Here is a 21,763-nt window from a genome sequence, read left to right on the forward strand (position 1 = left end):
GGGAGAGAGAGATAGATGGGGGAGAGAGAGAGAGATGGGGGAGAGAGAAAGAGAGAGACAGAGATAGAGAAAGAAAGAAAGAGAGAGAGAGAGAGAGGGGTGGGGAGAAAAATGCCCCAATGTTACTCCCCTGTTCATGTCTGCTTACAACAGACTAGGCTGATTCTTATCTGTGGTCCAGGAGGAGGGCGATATTACAGTGTAGGGTTGTAGGGTTTAGAGTGTATGGTTTGGGCTGTAGAATTTAGGGTTTAGGGTATAGTTGTGGGGTGTAGGGTTTAAGGTGTAGGGTATAGGGTTTAGGGTGTAGGTTTTAGGGTGTATGGTGTAGGGTATTTGGTGTAGGGTTTAGGGTGTAGAGTGTAGTCTGCCTAGATTAATTCATGAATTTGTAAGAAAAAACTCAGAAACACACTGCAAGAACAAGATATATTACATCAAAGACAGAATTAACCAGTGCTCTCTGACGCGTGTTGAGAGATCAATGAGTTGGACCAGTTGACCACACGCTAAATGACATTGTCCTGACAAAAATACCTACATGTAACTGACGAAATAAAGGAAACACTCGATGAAATGAGGGATAGAAAGTATATTGAAAGCAGGTGCTTCCACAGAGGGGTGGTTCCTGAGTTAATTAAGCAATTAACATCCCAGCATGCTTAGGTGATATACGATTCTGACATAAGCTACAGATAGCTGGTCTCCTAGTCAGTACAGATAGCTGGTCTCCTGGTAGCTTCAGATAGCTGGTCTCCTAGTCAGTACAGATAGCTGGTCTCCTGGTAGCTACAGATAGCTGGACTCCTGGTCAGTACAGCTGGTCTCCTGGTAGCTACAGATAGCTGGTCTCCTGGTCAGTACAGATAGCTGGTCTCCTGGTAGCTACAGATAGCTGGTCTCCTGGTAGTACAGATAGCTGGTCTCCTGGTCAGTACAGATAGCTGCTCTCCTGGTCAGTACAGATAGCTGGTCTCCTGGTCAGTACAGATAGCTGGTCTCCTGGTAGTACAGATAGCTGGTATCCTGGTCAGTACAGATAGCTGGTCTCCTGTAGCTACAGATAGCTGGTCTCCTGGTCAGTACAGATAGCTGGTCTCCTGGTCAGTACAGATAGCTGGTCTCCTGGTAGTACAGATAGCTGGTCTCCTGGTAGTACAGATAGCTTGTCTCCTGGTAGTACAGATAGCTGGTCTCCTGGTAGTACAGATAGCTGGTCTCCTGGTAGTACAGATAGCTGGTCTCCTGGTAGCTACAGATAGCTGGTCTCCTGGTAGTACAGATAGCTGGTCTCCTGGTAGCTACAGATAGCTGGTCTCCTGGTAGCTACAGATAGCTGGTCTCCTGGTCAGTACAGATAGCTGGTCTCCTGGTAGTACAGATAGCTGGTCTCCTGGTAGTACAGATTAGCTGGTCTCCAGGTAGCTACAGATAGCTGGTCTCCTGGTAGTACAGATAGCTGGTCTCCTGGTAGCTACAGATAGCTGGTCTCCTGGTAGCTACAGATAGCAGGTCTCCTGGTAGCTACAGATAGCTGGTCTCCTGGTAGCTACAGATAGCTGGTCTCCTGGTAGTACAGATAGCTGGTCTCCTGGTAGTACAGATAGCTGGTCTCCTGGTAGTACAGATAGCTGGTCTCCTGGTAGCTACAGATAGCTGGTCTCCTGGTAGTACAGATAGCTGTACTAAGAATAGACCAGCCCATCTGGCTTTTGCCCGAAATGCCCTATGGCCAGTCCGCCCCTGTCGGTCATCTCACAGACCAAGCCTGTCTCTCCAGACCACATGTTTCCCGAGAAACTATTTCAATTGGACGATTTGAATTAATATTACAAAATGTTACAGTGAAACATCAAACAGATTATTTTTGTCAGAATAATTGTGACTTTTCAGCAAAGTACTTTGCTATTCCTAGTACTAACAGAAGCCTACATGGCCACAGGACACACACTACCTTCTCAGACTGTTAGCTGACACATTTAAAATGTTAGCCAACGTTCAGAAACGATTTCCCTTGTTTAACACACCTCAGGTCTGGCAGCGCTCTGTCTGGTCCGCGACAGAAGTATCAGCAGCCTGATTTTCTAAGAAAGTCGTCATCTGTAATGTCCTCCATCCTCCATCGTCCTCATTGATTTTGTCCTCGTGCGCAACACACACAAAGGCACACACAAAGGCACACACACAAAGGCACACACACACACACACACACACACACACACACACACACACACACACACACACACACACACACACACACACACACACACCCACACACACACACACACACACACACACACACCACACACACACACACACACACACACACACACCACACACACACAGGAGACTTGTTGGAAATGCAGGTACCGCTGGTCTCCTCATCAATTGAGCCCTACATTTATTTACTGATTTTGATTAGGTTTTATAACAATCTCAGAGGATAGACACCACCCCCCTGGTACCAACCACTAACCACTACTGTTGGAGACACCACCCCCTGGTACCAACCACTAACCCACTACTGTTGAAGACACCACCCCCTGGTACCGACCACTAACAACTACTGTTGGAGACACCACCCCCTGGTTACCGACCACTAACCACTACTGTTGGAGACACCACCCCCTGGTACCGATCACTAACCACTACTGTTGGAGACACCACCCCCTGGTACCGACCACTAACCACTACTGTTGGAGACACCACACCCTGGGTACCGACCACTAACCACTACTGTTGGAGACACCACACCCCTGGTACCGACCACTAACCTCTACTGTTGAAGGACACCACCCCCTGGTACCGGACCACTAACACTACTGTTGGAGACACCACCCCCTTGGTACCAACCACTAACCACTACTGTTGGAGACACACCCCCTGGTACCAACCACTAACCACTACTGTTGAAGACACCACCCCCTCGGTACCGACCACTAACAACTACTGTTGGAGACACCACCCCCTGGTACCAACCACCCTAACCACTACTGTTGGAGACACCACACCCTTGGTACCGACCACTAACCACTACTGTTGGAGACACCACACCCTGGTACGACCACTAACCACTACTGTTGAAGACACCACCCCCTTGGTACCAACCACTAACCACTACTGTTGGAGACACCACCCCCCTGGTACAACCACTAACCACTACTGTTGAAGACACCACCCCCTGGTAACGACCACTAACCACTACTGTTGGAGACACCACCCCCTGGTACCAACCACTAACCACTACTGTTGGAGACACCACCCCCTGGTACCAACCACTAACCACTACTTGTTGAAGACACCACCCCCTGGTACCGACCACTAACCACTACTGTTGGAGACACCAGCCCCTGGTACCAACCACTAACCACTACTGTTGGAGACACCACCCCCTGGTACCAACCACTAACCACTACTGTTGGAGACACCACCCCCTGGTACCAACCACTAACCACTACTGTTGAAGACACCACCCCCTGGTACCGACCACTAACCACTACTGTTGGAGACACCACCCCCTGGTACCAACCACTAACCACTACTGTTGGAGACACCACCCCCTGGTACCAACCACTAACCACTACTGTTTGAAGACACCACCCCCCTGGTACCGACCACTAACCACTACTGTTGAAGACACACCCCCTGGTACCAACCACTAACCACTACTGTTGGAGACACCACCCCCTGGTACCGACCACTAACAACTACTGTTGGAGACACCACCCCCTGGGTACCAACCACTAACCACTACTGTTGGAGACACCACACCCTGGTACCGACCACTAACCACTACTGTTGGAGACACCACACCCTGGTACCGACACTAACCACTACTGTTGAAGACACCACCCCCTGGGTACCAACCACTAACCACTACTGTTGGAGACACCACCCCCTGGTACCAACCACTAACCACTACTGTTGAAGACACCACCCCCTGGTACCGACCACTAACCCACTACTGTTGGAGACACCACCCCTTGGTACCAACCACTAACCACTACTGTTGGAGACACCACCCCCTGGTACCAACCACTAACCACTACTGTTGAAGACACCACCCCCTGGTACCGACCACTAACCACTACTGTTGGAGACACCAGCCCCCTGGTACCAACCACTAACCACTACTGTTGGAGACACCACCCCCTGGTACCAACCACTAACCACTACTGTTGGAGACACCACCCCCTGGTACCAACCACTAACCACTACTGTTGAAGACACCACCCCCTGGTACCAACCACTAACCACTACTGTTGGAGACACCACCCCTGGTACCAACCACTAACCACTACTGTTGGAGACACCACCCCCTGGTACCAACCACTAACCACTACTGTTGAAGACACCACCCCCTGGTACCGACCAATAACCCTACTGTTGAAGACACCACCCCCTGGTACCAACCACTAACCACTACTGTTGGAGACACCACCCCCTGGTACCGAACCACTAACAACTACTGTTGGAGACACCACCCCCTGGTACCAACCACTAACCACTACTGTTGGAGACACCACACCCTGGTACGACCACTAACCACTACTGTTGGAGACACCACACCCTGGTACCGACCACTAACCACTACTGTTGAAGACACCACCCCCTGGTACCAAACCACTAACCACTACTGTTGGAGACACCACCCCCTGGTACCAACCACTAACCACTACTGTTGAAGACACCACCCCCTGGTACCGACCACTAACCACTACTGTTGGAGACACCACCCCTGGTACCAAACCACTAACCACTACTGTTGGAGACACCACCCCTGGTACCAACCACTAACCACTACTGTTGAAGACACCACCCCCTGGTACCGACCACTAACAACTACTGTTGGAGACACCACCCCTGGTACCAACCACTAACCACTACTGTTGGAGACACCACACCCTGGTACCGACCACTAACCACTACTGTTGGAGACACCACACCCTGGTACCGACCACTAACCATACTGTTGGAGACACCAGCCCCTGGTACCAACCACTAACCACTACTGTTGGAGACACCACCCCTGGTACCAACCACTAACCACTACTGTTGGAGACACCACCCCCTGGTACCACCACTAACCACTACTGTTGAAGACACCACCCCCTGGTACCGAACCACTAACCACTACTGTTGGAGACACCACCCCCTGGTACCAACCACTAACCACTACTGTTGGAGACACCACCCCCCTGGTACCACCACTAACCACTACTGTTGAAGACACCACCCCCCTGGTACCCACCACTAACCACTACTGTTGAAGACACCACCCCCTGGTACCAACCCCACTAACCACTACTGTTGGAGACACCAGCCCCTGGTACCAACCACTAACCACTACTGTTGGAGACACCACCCCCTGGTACCAACCACTAACCACTACTGTTGAAGACACCACCCCCTGGTACCAACCACTAACCACTACTGTTGGAGACACCACCCCTGGTACCAACCCTAACCACTACTGTTGAAGACACCAACCCCCTGGTACCAAACCACTAACCACTACTGTTGGAGACACCACCCCCTGGTACCAACCACTAACCACTACTGTTGAAGACACCACCCCCTGGTACCGACCACTAACCACTACTGTTGAAGACACCACCCCCTGGTACCAACCACTAACCACTACTGTTGGAGACACCACCCCCTGGTACCAACCACTAACCACTACTGTTGAAGACACCACACCCTGGTACCAACCACTAACCACTACTGTTGAAGACACCACCCCCTGGTACCAACCACTAACCACTACTGTTGGAGACACCACCCCCTGGTCCGGGCAGAAAGAGGAATGTGTGTGTGTCTTTCTCCCTCTGCTCTCTGTCTATCACTTCCTTTCAATACATGGGCTTTGTTCAAGTCAGTCAAGAGGTTTAATGTTTCCTAGAATGCTACAACCCAAGCACCTGACTCTTTAAAAATCAGATCCCCTGCTTAGCTTAGAGCAGAAGCAAAAAGAAGAAGAATACCAACCTCTTGGTGGTGATATATTAAATACATTTAGAAAACGTTAAGATATCTATATCGTATATATATCTTTTCTCATACGTTCTCTCATCACCTTGGAGGACGACACAGTCAGTGTTGAGGAAGCTACTCTGAAAATGTAGTTTATCAAGCTACCAATTATTTCACACTGAAAGTAATTAAGCTACACTAAAGCTACGCTTAAGAAAAATATTGTTTACTTAATTCACTAAAGTTAGTTTGACAAAGTAGTTCAGTACATGCAAACAAATAATTAACATGTGTAAATATGAAATGTCATAGTCTACAAATTGCAAGAAAGGATCACTGGGGTCATTATGTTAACAACATGTGTAATTTAACCTATTGAATTGGGCAGGTCTGATGCAGAAAAAGGAAGGAAATGATTGGCTACTTCACCTGTATTTTATTTTTTTGTAAATAAAGTTGTGTGTAGTTCCAGTAGTCAGCTACAACAGATTTGAATTACTACAAAGCTACTGATAATATAGTTAAATTACTAGTTGAACTATACATAGTTCACTACTCCCCAACACTACGCATGGTATTCAGAGTGATATTGTGTCACAGGGTTATTAACAGGGCTGGGGTTGTGTTGTTACAAAAACTGAAACGAGTGCTGGTACGCTTGACGATGGTGACGGGTGCGCTTGACAATGGTGACGGGTGTGCTTGACGATGGTGACGGGTGTGCTTGACGATGGTGACGGGTGCGCTTGACGATGGTGACGGGTGCGCTTGACGATGGTGACGGGTGCGCTTGACGATGGTGACGGGTGTGCTTGACGATGGTGACGGGTGTGCTTGACGATGGGGACGGGTGTGCTTGACGATGGTGACGGGTGTGCGGTATGATCAGCAGCCTGATGACCTAGAGGTCGGAGAGGGAGAATACGTGACAATTAACGGCTAGAAGGAAGGTTTATTATGACAAACCAATGATAGAAAACTGAGCCCGAAATAATTGGATAACAAGGTTTAATTATGAACGGATGGGTCAACATGAACGGACGGGTGCGGGCAGCAACCGGTTGAGCATGCTCTTAGTTTTACTTGCATTTAAAAGCAGTTGGAGGCCTCGGAAGGAGTGTTGTAATGGCATTGAAGCTCGTCTGGAGGTTAGTTAACACAGTGTCCAAAGAAGGTCCAGAAGTATACAGAATGGTGTCGTCTGCGTAGAGGTGGATCAGAGAATCACCAGCAGCAAGAGCGACATCATTGATATATACAGAGGAAAGAGTTGGACAGATAATTGAACCCTGTGGCACCCCCATAGAGACTTCCAGAGGTCCGGACAACAGGCCCTCAGATTTAACACACTCTCACTCTTCTCTATCTGAGAAGTAGTTGGTGAACCAGGCGAGGCAGTCATTTGTGAAGCCAAGGCTATTGAGTCTGCGGTGATTGAGTCGAAAGCTTTGGCCAGGTCGATGAAGATGGCTGCACAGTACTGTCTTTTATCGATGGCCGTGATGATATCGTTTAGAACCTTGAGCGTGACTGCAGTGCACCCGTGACCAGCTCAGAAACCAGATTGCACAGCGGAGAAGATACAGTGGGATTCGAAATGGTCGGTGATTTGTTTGTTAACTTGGCTTTCGAAGATTTTAGAAAAGCAGGGTAGGATGGATATAGGTCTATAGCAGTTTGGGTCTAGAGTGTCTCCCCCTTTGAAGAGGGGGATGACCGCGGCAGCTTTCCAATCTTTGGGGATCTCAGACGACACGAAAGAGAGGTTGAATAGGCTAGGAATAGGGGTTGCAACAATTTGGTGGATATTTTAGAAAGAGAGGGTCCAGATTGTCTAGTCCAGTTGATTTGTAGAGATCCAGATTTTGCATCTCTTTCACCCAAATCCAGAACTGTCTGGATTTGGGTGAAGAGGAAGCGGGGGGTGGGGGGGGCTTGGGCAAGTTGCTGCAGGAGGTGCTGTTGGCCAGGGTTGGGTTAGCCAAGTGGAAAGCATGGCCAGCCGTAGCAAAATGCTTATCCTCAGTGCAGTGGGCATCTGGGAGGAGGTGCTCTTATTCTCCATGGACTTTACAGTGTCCCAGAACTTTTTGGAATTAGTGCTACAGGATGCAAATTTCTGTTTGAAAAAGCTAGCCTTAGCTTTCCTAACTGACTGAGTAGATTGGTTCCTGAATTAACTATCATGGTCCAAACACACCAAGACATTTGCAAAGAGTGCATGTGAGCAACTTTTCCCCCTCCGGAGACTGAATTGCATGGGGCCCCAGATCCTCAAAACATTCTACAGATTCACCATCGAGAGCATCCTGACCGGTTGCATCACCGCCTGGTATGGAAACTGCTCGGCATCTGACTGTAAGGCACTACAGATGGTAGTGTGAACGGCCCAGTACATCGCTGGGGCCAAGATTCCTGCCATCCAGGACCTACTGTATATATAATAGGCGATGTCAGAGGAAGACCCCAACATTTTTTCAAAGACTCCAGTCACCCAAGTCATAGACTGTTATCTCTGCTACCGCACGGCAAGTGGTACCGGAGCGCCAAGTATAGGACCAAAAGGCTCCTTAAGCTTCTACCCCCAAGCCGTAAGACTGCTAAACAATTAATCAAATGGCCACTGGACTATTTACATTGACCCCCCTCCTCTGTTTTTACACTGCTGCTACAAGCTGTTTATTATCTATTTATAGTCACTTTACAAATGACTTGGACTAACCTGTACCACAGCACATTGACCCGGTACCGCACCCCCTGTATATAGCCTTGTTATTATTAATACATTTTCTTGTGTTACTTTTTTATTTTATAACATTTTTACAGTAAATATTTTCTTAACTCTATTTCTTGAACTGCATTGTTCGTTAAAGGGCTTATATTTAAGTCTACACCTGCTGCATTCGGCGCATGTAACAAATAAAAATGGTTTTGATATGATACCAGGCTGGTGCTGTTAACGTTGGGAGACAGGCGCAGGAATGCTTAATAGGGGTTTTAGGTTTGCCCTGTAAATACACAGGGGGGCGAAGGCCAAACAAACACGTAACAAAAACACAGGTTTGAAACCCAAACAAAAGAGCGAGGAGTACCCCAAATAAATAACACCCGCGCACACAATGATTATCACATGGGACGAGACCCGTAATCAATCATCTGCACAATCCACAAGGGCACGAAAGCCCAAAACACACAGCACAGGTACTCACACGCACCACTGGACATTGTAAGAATAATCGACAGACAACGGAAACCAAGGGGCACACTTATACAAATACTGTGGAAACAGGGGACAGGTGTAGGTGATGAAAGTTCCGGAGGGATCCGTGACAGGTAGCCCTAGTAGTGAGAGGCAGCCAGGCCGAGGCAGAGGCACACTCTTATTGTCTGCAATCGAGGGGTTAGTCTGACCTGCTATATAGACAATACCCACAGATTCTCCCCATCAGCACTCGCTGATCACATGAGGTTAATTTCTGAGCTTCATTTGTTCTGGCCCGCGGTTAAAGCTACGGCTGGTCAGTGCCCTTCTTGTTGGGGTGGGAGGGACATCAGACTGGTGAAGGAAACATGAGAGCGGGTGGTTAGATGGAAACCGGTGGGGTGGTTGGGGTAATACATAGGATGGTTATACATGGTAATACATAGGGTGGTTATGACAGAACAAAAGCGTATCTGTGGAAGGCCTAGTTTATTTTTTGATGGACACACAGCTATGTTGTTCAAGGGCCGTTATAGGCTTACTGACAGACACACAGCTATGTTGTCAAAGGTGGGTTATAGGCTTACTGACAGACACACAGCTATGTTGTTAAAGGTGGGTTATAGGCTTACTGACAGACACACAGCTATGTTGTCAAAGGTGGGTTATAGGCTTACTGACAGACACACAGCTATGTTGTTAAAGGTGGGTTATAGGCTTACTGACAGACACACAGCTATGTTGTTAAAGGTGGGTTATAGGCTTACTGACAGACACACAGCTATGTTGTCAAAGGTGGGTTATAGGCTTACTGACAGACACACAGCTATGTTGTTAAAGGTGGGTTATAGGCTTACTGACAGACACACAGCTATGTTGTTAAAGGTGGGTTATAGGCTTACTGACAGACACACAGCTATGTTGTCAAAGGTGGGTTATAGGCTTACTGACAGACACACAGCTATGTTGTTAAAGGTGGGTTATAGGCTTACTGACAGACACACAGCTATGTTGTCAAAGGTGGGTTATAGGCTTACTGACAGACACACAGCTATGTTGTTAAAGGAGGGTTATAGGCTTACTGACAGACACACAGCTATGTTGTTAAAGGTGGGTTATAGGTTAACTGACAGACACACAGCTATGTTGTCAAAGGTGGGTTATAGGCTTACTGACAGACACACAGCTATGTTGTTAAAGGTGGGTTATAGGCTTACTGACAGACACACAGCTATGTTGTTAAAGGTGGGTTATAGGCTTACTGACAGACACACAGCTATGTTGTTAAAGGTGGGTTATAGGCTTACTGACAGACACACAGCTATGTTGTTAAAGGTGGGTTATAGGCTTACTGACAGACAAACAGCTATGTTGTTGTCATTTCTAGGTTAGACTACTGCAATGCTCTATTTTCCGGCTACCCGGATAAAGCACTAAATAAACTTCAGTTAGTGCTAAACACAGCTGCTAGAATCCTGACTAGAACCAAAAAATTTGATCATATTACTCCAGTGCTAGCCTCTCTACACTGGCTTCCTGTCAAAGCAAGGGCTGATTTCAAGGTTTTACTGCTAACCTACAAAGCATTACATGGGCTTGCTCCTACCTATCTCTCTGATTTGGTCCTGCCGTACATACCTACACGTACGCTACGGTCACAAGATGCAGGCCTCCTAATTGTCCCTAGAATTTCTAAGCAAACAGCTGGAGGCAGGGCTTTCTCCTATAGAGCTCCATTTTTATGGAATGGTCTGCCTACCCATGTCAGAGACGCAAACTCGGTCTCAACCTTTAAGTATTTACTGAAGACTCATCTCTTCAGTGGGTCATATGATTGAGTGTAGTCTGGCCCAGGAGTGGGAAGGTGAACGGAAAGGCTCTGGAGCAACGAACCGCCCTTGCTGTCTCTGCCTGGCCGGTTCCCCTCTTTCCACTGGGATTCTCTGCCTCTAACCCTATTACAGGGGCTGAGTCACTGGCTTGCTGGGGCTCTCTCATGCCGTCCCTGGAGGGGGTGCGTCACCTGAGTGGGTTGATTCACTGTTGTGGTCATCCTGTCTGGGTTGGCGCCCCCCCCTTGGGTTGTGCCGTGGCGGAGATCTTTGTGGGCTATACTCAGCCTTGTCTCAGGATGGTAAGTTGGTGGTTGAAGATATCCCTCTAGTGGTGTGGGGGCTGTGCTTTGGCAAAGTGGGTGGGGTTATATCCTTCCTGTTTGGCCCTGTCCGGGGCTGTTCTTGGATGGGGCCACAGTGTCTCCTGACCCCTCCTGTCTCAGCCTCCAGTATTTATGCTGCAGTAGTTTATGTGTCGGGGGGCTGGGGTCAGTTTGTTATATCTGGAGTACTTCTCCTGTCCTATTCGGTGTCCTGTGTGAATCTAAGTGTGCGTTCTCTAATTCTCTCCTTCTCTCTTTCTTTCTCTCTCTCGGAGGACCTGAGCCCTAGGACCATGCCCCAGGACTACCTGACATGATGACTCCTTGCTGTCCCCAGTCCACCTGGCCATGCTGCTGTTCCAGTTTCAACTGACCTGAGCCCTAGGACCATGCCCCAGGACTACCTGACATGATGACTCCTTGCTGTCCCCAGTCCACCTGGCCATGCTGCTGCTCCAGTTTCAACTTCCACCTGACTGTGCTGCTGCTCCAGTTTCAACTGTTCTGCCTTATTATTATTCGACCATGCTGGTCATTTATGAACATTTGAACATCTTGGCCATGTTCTGTTATAATCTCCACCCGGCACAGCCAGAAGAGGACTGGCCACCCCACATAGCCTGGTTCCTCTCTAGGTTTCTTCCTAGGTTTTGGCCTTTCTAGGGAGTTTTTCCTAGCCACTGTGCTTCTACACCTGCATTGCTTTCTGTTTGGGGTTTTAGGCTGGGTTTCTGTACAGCACTTTGAGATATCAGCTGATGTACGAAGGGCTATATAAATACATTTGATTTGATTTGATTTGATGTTGTTAAAGGTGGGTTATAGGCTTACTGACAGACACACAGCTATGTTGTTAAAGGTGGGTTATAGGCTTACTGACAGACACACAGCTATGTTGTTAAAGGTGGGTTATAGGCTTATTGGTGGAAGGCTACCAATAAATTGACACATGATCTGGCTCCACATAACTAGACAGTATTTAACTGTCTGTCTGTCTGTCGGCTGGTTGGCTGGTGCCATGACATGTGGAACTGGAAAGTGTTCATAGTGGTGTATATTTACAATGACTGTGATGTGGTTTATTGTTAGGGGGCTGTGATGTGGTTTATTGTTTGGGGGCGGTACCTGAAATGGCAGCTTGTTCCCTAAATAGTGCACTACTTTAGACCATATGGAGCCCTATGGAGCCCTATGAAACCCTATGGAGTCATATGAAGCCCAATGGAGCCCTATGAAACCCTATGGTTCCCTATGGAGCCCTATGGAGCCCTATGAAGCCCAATGGAGCCCCAAGGAGCACTATGAAGCCCCATGGAGCCCTGTGAAGCCCCATGGAGCCATGTGAAGCCCCATCATGGAGCCATGTGAAGCCCTATGGAGCCCTATGAAGCCATATGGAGCCATATGAAAACATATAGATCCATATGAAGCCCTATGAAAATATATAGATCCATATGGAGCCCTTTGGAGTCCTATGAAGCCATGTGGAGCCCTATGAAGCCCTTTGGAGTCCTATGAAGCCCTATGAAGCCCTATGGAGCCATGTGGAGCCATGTGGAGCCCTATGAAGCCATGTGGAGCCCTATGAAGCCATGTGGAGCCCTATGGAGCCCTATGAAGCCCTATGGAGCCCTATGAAGCCCTTTGGAGTCCTATGGAGCCCTATAGAGCCATATGAAGCCCTTTTGAGCCCTATGAAGCCATGTGGAGCCCTATGAAGCCATGTGGAGCCCTATGAAGCCCCATTGAGTCCTTTGGTGCCAGAGGGGGCCATTTGAGACACAACCGGGATTTGTTCTTCACACAACTGAGTATTACAAGAGAAATTGGAAATAAACCACCCAAATTAGCTTTTCATATTAAACCATATACAGTATGACAGTAGTATTGAAAAATTGTGTTGAGTTGAATTACAGCCACAAGTGCCGCAGGTCCACATACTTCTACCGGTCAACATTATGTGTAAACCCATAACACTTCCAAGGAAACTGTAACAGGAAAGGACTAAGCTACTCTGCCACCTAAAAAAAATCTATTGACTAGATTTCCCCCCTGTATTTCCATTGGCCCTTCACTGCAGGAGCAACAACACAAGCAGGAAGTGACTTGGGATGTTCGGAAAGCATTTAGTGGATCAATAAGCTGGGACAAAGCAGAGATAGAGAGGGGGAGAGAACAGACAGAGAGAGAGTGAGAGAGAGAGAGAGAGAGAGAGAGAGAGAGAGAGAGAGAGAGAGAGAGAGAGAGAGAGAGAGAGAGAGACAGAGAGAGAGAGAGACAGAGAGAGAGACAGAGAGAGAGAGAGACAGAGAGAGAGAGAGAGAGAGAGAGAGAGAGAGAGAGAGAGAGAGAGAGAGAGAGAGAGACAGACAGACAGAGACAGAGAGAGAGACAGAGACAGAGAGAGAGAGAGAGAGAGAGAGAGAGAGAGAGAGAGAGAGAGAGAGAGAGAGAGACAGAGAGAGAGAGAGAGACAGAGAGAGAGAGAGAGAGAGAGAGAGAGACAGAGAATGTCTTCTCTATTTTGTTTATTGTTTATTTCACTTTCTTTGGCAATGTCAACACATTTCCCATGCCAATAAAACCCCATTGAATTGAGAGAGACAGAGACAGAGAGAGAGAGACAGAGAGAGAGAGAGACAGACAGATTCAGAGAGAGAGACAGAGAGAGAAAGAGAGAGAGAGAGAGAGACAGAGAGAGAGAGACAGAGAGAGAGAGAGAGAGAGAGAGAGACAGAGAGAGAGAGAGACACAGAGAGAGAGAGAGACAGAGAGAGAGAGAGAGACAGAGAGAGAGAGAGAGAGAGAGAGAGACAGAGAGAGAGAGAGAGACAGAGAGAGAGAGAGAGACAGAGAGAGAGAGAGAGAGAGAGAGACAGAGAATGTCTTCTCTATTTTGTTTATTGTTTATTTCACTTTCTTTGGCAATGTCAACACATTTCCCATGCCAATAAAACCCCATTGAATTGAGAGAGACAGAGACAGAGAGAGAGAGACAGAGAGAGAGAGAGACAGACAGATTCAGAGAGAGAGACAGAGAGAGAAAGAGAGAGAGAGAGAGACAGAGAGAGACAGAGAGAGAGAGAGAGAGAGAGAGAGACAAATGGGATGTGGACTCACCCTCTTTGAGCATGCCTACTTTGAGACACTTCATGAAACGACAAGCCTGGCAGGATTTGCGTCTCCTCTTGGTGATCTCACACTCGTTTGTTGCCGGACAGCTGTACTCTATGTTCCCTGGGGAAGAAGGAGAGGATAGAGGAGACAATGGATAACACTCGGAGATCATTCTGTTCTTCTAAACTATTTATTTGATCCCCTCATCCGGCTGCATTAGTCTCTCATATCCTGCTGCATTAGTCTCTCTTATCCTGCTGCATTAGTCTCTCATATCCGGCTGCATTAGTCTATCTTATCCTGCTGCATTAGTCTCTCATATCCGGCTGCATTAGCCTCTCATATCCAGCTGCATCAGTCTCTCATATCTGCCTGCATTAGTCTCTCATAATTCCATCCTCAACCCTCTTCTCTACATTATTGACTTGAACCTTCCTGTCTCTCCTCCTCCTGAACATTTTCTGACCGGCATGGTACTGACACACATAAACACATTCAAACACGCACACAAACACACGCACAGACGCTTACCCCTCTACCAAGGTGACCTAAAATGACAAACTCCTGAAGGAGAGAAGAGTGTAGTGGCATTTTGATGGAGCACGTAAAAAGCTCCTCCATCCCCCCTCCGTCCCTCCGTCCCCCCTCCATCCCCCCACCCCCCCCCCTCCGTCCCTCTGTCCCTCCTCTGTCCCCCCTCCATTCTCCACCCCCCCCCCCCATTTCCCCTCCATCCCTCGGTCCCTCTGCCCCCATCCCTCCATCCCACTTCCATCCCTCCATCCCTCACCCCTCCATCCCTCCACTCCCCCAACCCCTCTCCATCCCTCCCCCTCCATCCCTCCATCCCCCCTCCATCCCTCCATCCCCCCTCCATCCCTCCATCCCCCCTCCATCCCTCCAGTCCCCCATCCCCCTCCATCCCTCCCCCTCCATCCCTCCATCCCCCTCCATCCCTCCACCCCTCCATCCCCCCTCCATCCCTCCATCCCCCCTCCATCCCTCCATCCCCCCTCCATCCCTCCAGTCCCCCATCCCCCTCCATCCCTCCCCCTCCATCCCTCCATCCCCCTCCATCCCTCCACCCCTCCATACCCCCTCCATCCCTCCATCCCCCCTCCATCCCTCCATCCCCCCTCCATCCCTCCAGTCCCCCATCCCCCTCCATCCCTCCACTCCCCCATCCAACCTCCATCCCTCCAGTCCCCATCCCCCTCCATCCCTCCCCCTCCATCCCTCCATCCCCCTCCATCCCTCCCCCTCCATCCCTCCATCCCCCTCCCCCATCCCCCCTCCATCCCTCCCCCCTCCATCCCTCCACTCCCCCATCCCCCCTCCATCCCTCCCCCTCCATCCCTCCACCCCCCTCCATCCCTCCATCCCTCCACCCCCCTCCATCCCTCCATCCCTCCATCCCTCCCCCTCCATCCCCCCTCCATCCCTCCACTCCCCCATCCCCCATCCCCCCTCCATCCCCCTCCATCCCTCCCCCTCCATCCCTCCATCCCTCCCCCTCCATCCCTCCATCCCCTCCATCCCTCCATCCCTCCATCCCTCCATCCCCCCTCCATCCCTCCCCACCCATCCCTCCATCCCCCCTCCATCCCTCCCCCTCCATCCCTCCACTCCCCCATCCCCCCTCCATCCCTCCCCCATCCCCCATCCCTCCATCCCCCTCCATCCCTCCACTCCCCCATCCCCCATCCCCCCTCCATCCCTCCATCCTGCCCTCTTACATCCTTTTGCCCTTCCTCCACTTCGATTTTCAGATAAATGAGCTCCATTAATGCAGAGGAGCAGACTTTCAACTAGGACAACTTCTACCCCTCCCATACTCAGGTTCAAGTACTGTTTGAGATCATTTCATACACTGCAGCTGTGTTTCATACACTGCAGCTGTGTTTCATATACTGCAGCTGTGTTTCATTCAGTTTTCTGTTGCAATCTATACAGAACAGTTCCAACAGTGCAAACCCCTCCCACCTGGCACTCCAGGCATGCTAAAACAAACCCCTCCCACCTGAACACTCCAGGCATGCTAAAACAAACCCCTCCCACCTGACACTCCAGGCATTCTAAAACAAACTCCTCCCACCTGGCACTCCAGGCATGCTAAAACAAACCCCTCCCACCTGGCACTCCAGGCATGCTAAAACAAACCCCTCCCACCTGACACTCCAGGCATGCTAAAACAAACCCCTCCCACCTGGCACTCCAGGCATGCTAAAACAAACTCCTCCCACCTGGCACTCCAGGCATGCTAAAACAAACCCCTCCCACCTGGCACTCCAGGCATGCTAAAACAAACCCCTCCCACCTGGCACTCCAGGCATGCTAAAACAAACCCCTCCCACCTGACACTCCAGGCATGCTAAAACAAACCCCTCCCACCTGACACTCCAGGCATGCTAAAACAAACCCCTCCCACCTGGCACTCCAGGCATGCTAAAACAAACCCCTCCCACCTGACACTCCAGGCATGCTAAAACAAACCCCTCCCACCTGACACTCCAGGCATGCTAAAACAGACCCCTCCCACCTGACACTCCAGGCATGCTAAAACAAACCCCTCCCACCTGACACTCCAGGCATGCTAAAACAAACCCCTCCCACCTGACACTCCAGGCATGCTAAAACAAACCCCTCCCACCTGACACTCCAGGCATGCTAAAACAAACCCCTCCCACCTGGCACTCCAGGCATGCTAAAACAAACCCCTCCCACCTGACACTCCAGGCATGCTAAAACAAACCCCTCCCACCTGACACTCCAGGCATGCTAAAACAGACCCCTCCCACCTGACACTCCAGGCATGCTAAAACAAACCCCTCCCACCTGACACTCCAGGCATGCTAAAACAAACCCCTCCCACCTGGCACTCCAGGCATGCTAAAACAAACCCCTCCCACCTGACACTCCAGGCATGCTAAAACAAACCCCTCCCACCTGACACTCCAGGCATGCTAAAACAGACCCCTCCCACCTGACACTCCAGGCATGCTAAAACAAACCCCTCCCACCTGACACTCCAGGCATGCTAAAACAAACCCCTCCCACCTGGCATTAGTATTTGAACCCGGGTCTGAAAGCTTTACTCCATAGCACAGTGGCTTGAAAATGGAGATGGACCCACTACCAGGTAGGCACTTTGAATCATTTTTTCCCCACTGCCCGAACCCAGACCAGACCAGACCCAGACACAAAACCAGACCCAGATTAGACCCAGACCCAGACCAGACCCAGAACCAGACTTGACCAAGACCCAGACCAGACCCAGACCCAGATCAGTCCAGACCAGATCCAGATCAGACCAGACCCAGATCAGACCAGACCCAGACCCAGACCAGATCCAGACCAGAACCAGACCCAGATCCAGATCCAGACAAGATCCAGACCAGACTCAGACCCAGACCCAGACCCAGACCCAGACCCAGACCCATACCCATACCCAGACCAGACCAGGCCCATACAAGACCAGACCCAGGTCAGACCCAGACCCAGACCCAGACCAGACCAGGCCCAGACCAGACCCAGACCAGACAGACCCAGACCATACCCAGATCCAGACCCTGATCTGACCCAGACCCTGTTCTGTTGTTATTGTTGCCAATCTAAAGGTCCTGTCTGTATCGTATCATGTTGTGAAACCGCTAGATAAATTATTCAAAGTCCGTCTCTCTGCGCAGTTTCTTGGCTCACATTGGAGAATAATTCCACTGCATTATAATCATGCACCCTCCCTAAACATCCAGGACACCAGACGTATCCCTGGTAACATCCAGGACACCAGACGTATCCCTGGTAACATCCAGGACACCAGACGTATCCCTGGTAACATCCAGGACACCAGACGTATCCCTGGTAACATCCAGGACACCAGACGTATCCCTGGTAACATCCAGGACACCAGACGTATCCCTGGTAACATCCAGGACACCAGACGTATCCCTGGTAACATCCAGGACACCAGACGTATCCCTGGTAACATCCAGGACACCAGACGTATCCCTGGTAACATCCAGGACACCAGACGTATCCCTGGTAACAAAAGGATGAGGCTTGTTCTTTTTTTTCTTCTTTTTGTTGTTGTTGTTGCATTGAGCGTTCCAGTTGAATGATGAATATGTACTCAGTGGAACAGTCTGGCATGACCTCTAAACTTAGCCAGAAACGGTCAAGGACAAAAAAAAGTCCAGGATATTCCTTTGATTAAATGTTTTTTTTAAATGACATTCTGTGAAACTAAAGATATGTTAATGACAGCTAAAAACTGCCATCCAGGTGCTGTGTGTGTGTGTGTATGTGTGTGTGTGTATGTGTGTATGTGTGTGTGTGTGTATGTGTGTATGTGTGTGTGTGTGTGTGTGTGTGTGTATGTGTGTGTGTGTGTGTGTGTGTGTATGTGTAAGTGTATGTGTGTGTGTATGTGTGTATGTGTGTGTGTGTGTGTGTGTGTGTATGTGTGTGTGTGTGTGTGTGTGTGTGTGTGTGTGTGTGTGTGTGTGTGTGTGTGTGTGTGTGTGTGTGTGTGTGTGTGTGTGCGCACAGTATGTGTGGCAGGTCTGTTGGAGCCTCCCAGTTGGTGGAGGAGAAAGTGCCAACATTCATCAGGATCATATCAAAGTGCCAGCGGGGTCATATGAACAGTGTGGGGGGCTGTGGCACGGTGCCAGGATGTTGGCACGACCTTTACTGCAGTAGCGTTTGGGGTTAGCAAAGTGGTTTAGAGTTAGTTTAGTGTTTCTCAACTCCAGTCATGGGAAAATGTGTGACTGCATTTTATTTCCCAGCCCGGCTCTAACACACCAGATTCAACTAATCAACACCTTTAGACTTTGATCAATTGTAATTCATATTTATGAAGGGTACATTTTAGAACTAATTTGCGGTCACTGAAATGTAATGCAATGTCAAATGTCATAACTGTCATAACTGTCACAATAATGTCATAACTGTCATAAGAATGTCACAATAATGTCATAACTGTCATAGTAATGTCACAATAATGTCATAACTGTCATAACTGTCATAATAATGTCATAACTGTCACAATAATGTCATAACTGTCACAATAATGTCATAACTGTCACAATAATGTCATAACTGTCATAAGAATGTCACAATAATGTCATAACTGTCATAACTGTCATAATAATGTCATAACTGTCACAATAATGTCATAACTGTCATAAGAATGTCACAATAATGTCATAACTGTCATAAGAATGTCACAATAATGTCATAACTGTCATAACTGTCATAAGAATGCCACAATAATGTAATAACTGTCACAATAATGTAATAACTGTCATAATAATGTCATAACTGTCACAATAATGTCATAACTGTCACAATAATGTCATAACTGTCATAATAATGTAATAACTGTCATAATAATGTCATAACTGTCACAATAATGTAATAACTGTCACAATAATGTCATAACTGTCATAATAAATGCATAACTGTAATAACTGTCACAATAATGTCATAACTGTCATAATAAAGTAATAACTAATAATAATGTAATTACCATTATAATAATGTCACGACTGTCATAATAATGTCACAAAAATGTCGCAATAATGTCATAACCGTCATAATAATGTCATAACTATCACAATAATGTCATAACTGTAACTAAACTACTATAGTAAGAGAATGCGGTCCATCCAATAACATCAACATATAGCAAAATTCACTGTGTCAGGTCATTTCTAAATGTTATAACGGCCCAGTTGATCACATCTCCTGTGCACCTTTATTTCCCCCCTCAGAGGACGTTCCTCTTTCTCCGTCCCTCTTCTATCCTTCCTTAACCTCTTATTCTCCTCTATTTGTTGATATATTATAATGCAGCTATTATCCACCCTCTCATCCCCACTAGCTGGACCTCTCCTTGTCCTCCTCCGTCTCAGGGTCAGGACCCCTCTCCTTGTCCTCCTCCATCTCAGGGTCAGGACCCCTCTCCTTGTCCTCCTCCGTCTCAGTGTCAGGACCCCTCTCCTTGTCCTCCTCCGTCTCAGAGTCAGGACCCCTCTCCTTGTCCTCCTCCGTCTCAGGGTCAGGACCCCTCTCCCTGTCCTCCTCCGTCTCAGAGTCAGGACCCCTCTCCTTGTCCTCCTCCATCTCAGGGTCAGGACCCTCTCCTTGTCCTCCTCCGTCTCAGGGTCAGGACCCCTCTCCTTGTTACCATTCCATTAGGAGAAAGGGCCTTTCATTTTAACTAGTGTCCCTCTTTCCCTCTCTCTCTCTCTCTCGCTCTTTCTCTCTCCCCTTCTCTTTCCTTATCTCGCCACACTCCCGCCATCTCTCTCTCCTTCTCTCTCTCTCCCTTTCTCTCTCCTTCCATCTAGAGTGGCCGAACAATGCTGATTGTTATTGACTGTGGTGTCGGAGTGACCAATGACGGACAGATTAGTTCCGTTAAGATCTGTCATCCAGGAAGGAGAAGAGAAGGAGAAGAAGAAAGTAAAAGGGGGGCCTGATGATGAACAACTCAAACAGAGAGGAGAGAGAGAGGAGAGGAGGACAACTCAAACAGAGAGGAGAGAGAGAGGAGAGGAGGACAACTCAAACAGAGAGGAGAGAGAGAGGAGAGGAGGACAACTCAAACAGAGAGGAGAGAGAGAAGAGAGGAGGACAACTCAAACAGAGAGGAGAGGAGGACTGGTATGGGCTCGGTCCCTGACTCAAGAGGTCTATAATTGTATGGGCTCTGTCCCTGACTCAAGAGGTCTATAAGTGGCCTCCCGGGTGGCGCAGTGGTTAAGGGCGCTGTACTGCAGCGCCAGCTGTGCTGTCAGAGACTCTGGGTTTGCGCCCAGGCTCTGTCGTAACTGGCCGCGACCGGGAGGTCCATGGGGCGACGCACAATTGGCCTAGCATCGTCGGTAGGGATATCCTTGTCTCATCGCACACCAGCGACTCCTGTGGTGGGCCGGGCACAGTGCGCGCTAACCAAGGTTGCAGGTACACGGTGTTTCCTCCGGCACATTGGTGCGGCTGGCTTCCGGGTTGGATGCGCGCTGTGTTAAGAAGCAGTGCGGCTAGGTTGGGTTGTGTATCGGAGGATGCATGACTTTCAACCTTTGTCTCTCCCGAGCCCGTACGGGAGTTGTAGCGATGAGACAAGATAGTAGCTACTAAACAATTGGACACCACGAAATTGGGGAGAAAAAGGGGTAAAAAAAAGGTCTATATAAAGGTCTATAATTGTATGGTCTCTGTTCCTGACTCAAGAGGTCTATAATTGTATGGTCTCTGTTCCCGACTCAAGAGGTCTATAATTGTATGGTCTCTGTTCCCGA

The 21,763-nt window shown here is 49.0% G+C and overlaps 1 protein-coding gene across 1 annotated transcript in view; it reads right to left on the minus strand.

Annotated features, from left to right (window-relative positions):
- The window catches only part of LOC109882923 (steroid hormone receptor ERR2-like), a 56,191-nt gene that overhangs the window by 28,052 nt on the left and 6,376 nt on the right, over positions 1 to 21,763 (minus strand). The window contains exon 2 of the mRNA XM_031800089.1: positions 14,457 to 14,573. Within this exon, the coding sequence (XP_031655949.1) occupies positions 14,457 to 14,573 (117 nt within the window). The remainder of the gene's footprint in view (positions 1 to 14,456; positions 14,574 to 21,763) is intronic.

This window comes from Oncorhynchus kisutch, linkage group LG21 (genome assembly GCF_002021735.2).
Source record: "Oncorhynchus kisutch isolate 150728-3 linkage group LG21, Okis_V2, whole genome shotgun sequence".
Lineage (NCBI taxonomy): Eukaryota > Metazoa > Chordata > Actinopteri > Salmoniformes > Salmonidae > Oncorhynchus > Oncorhynchus kisutch.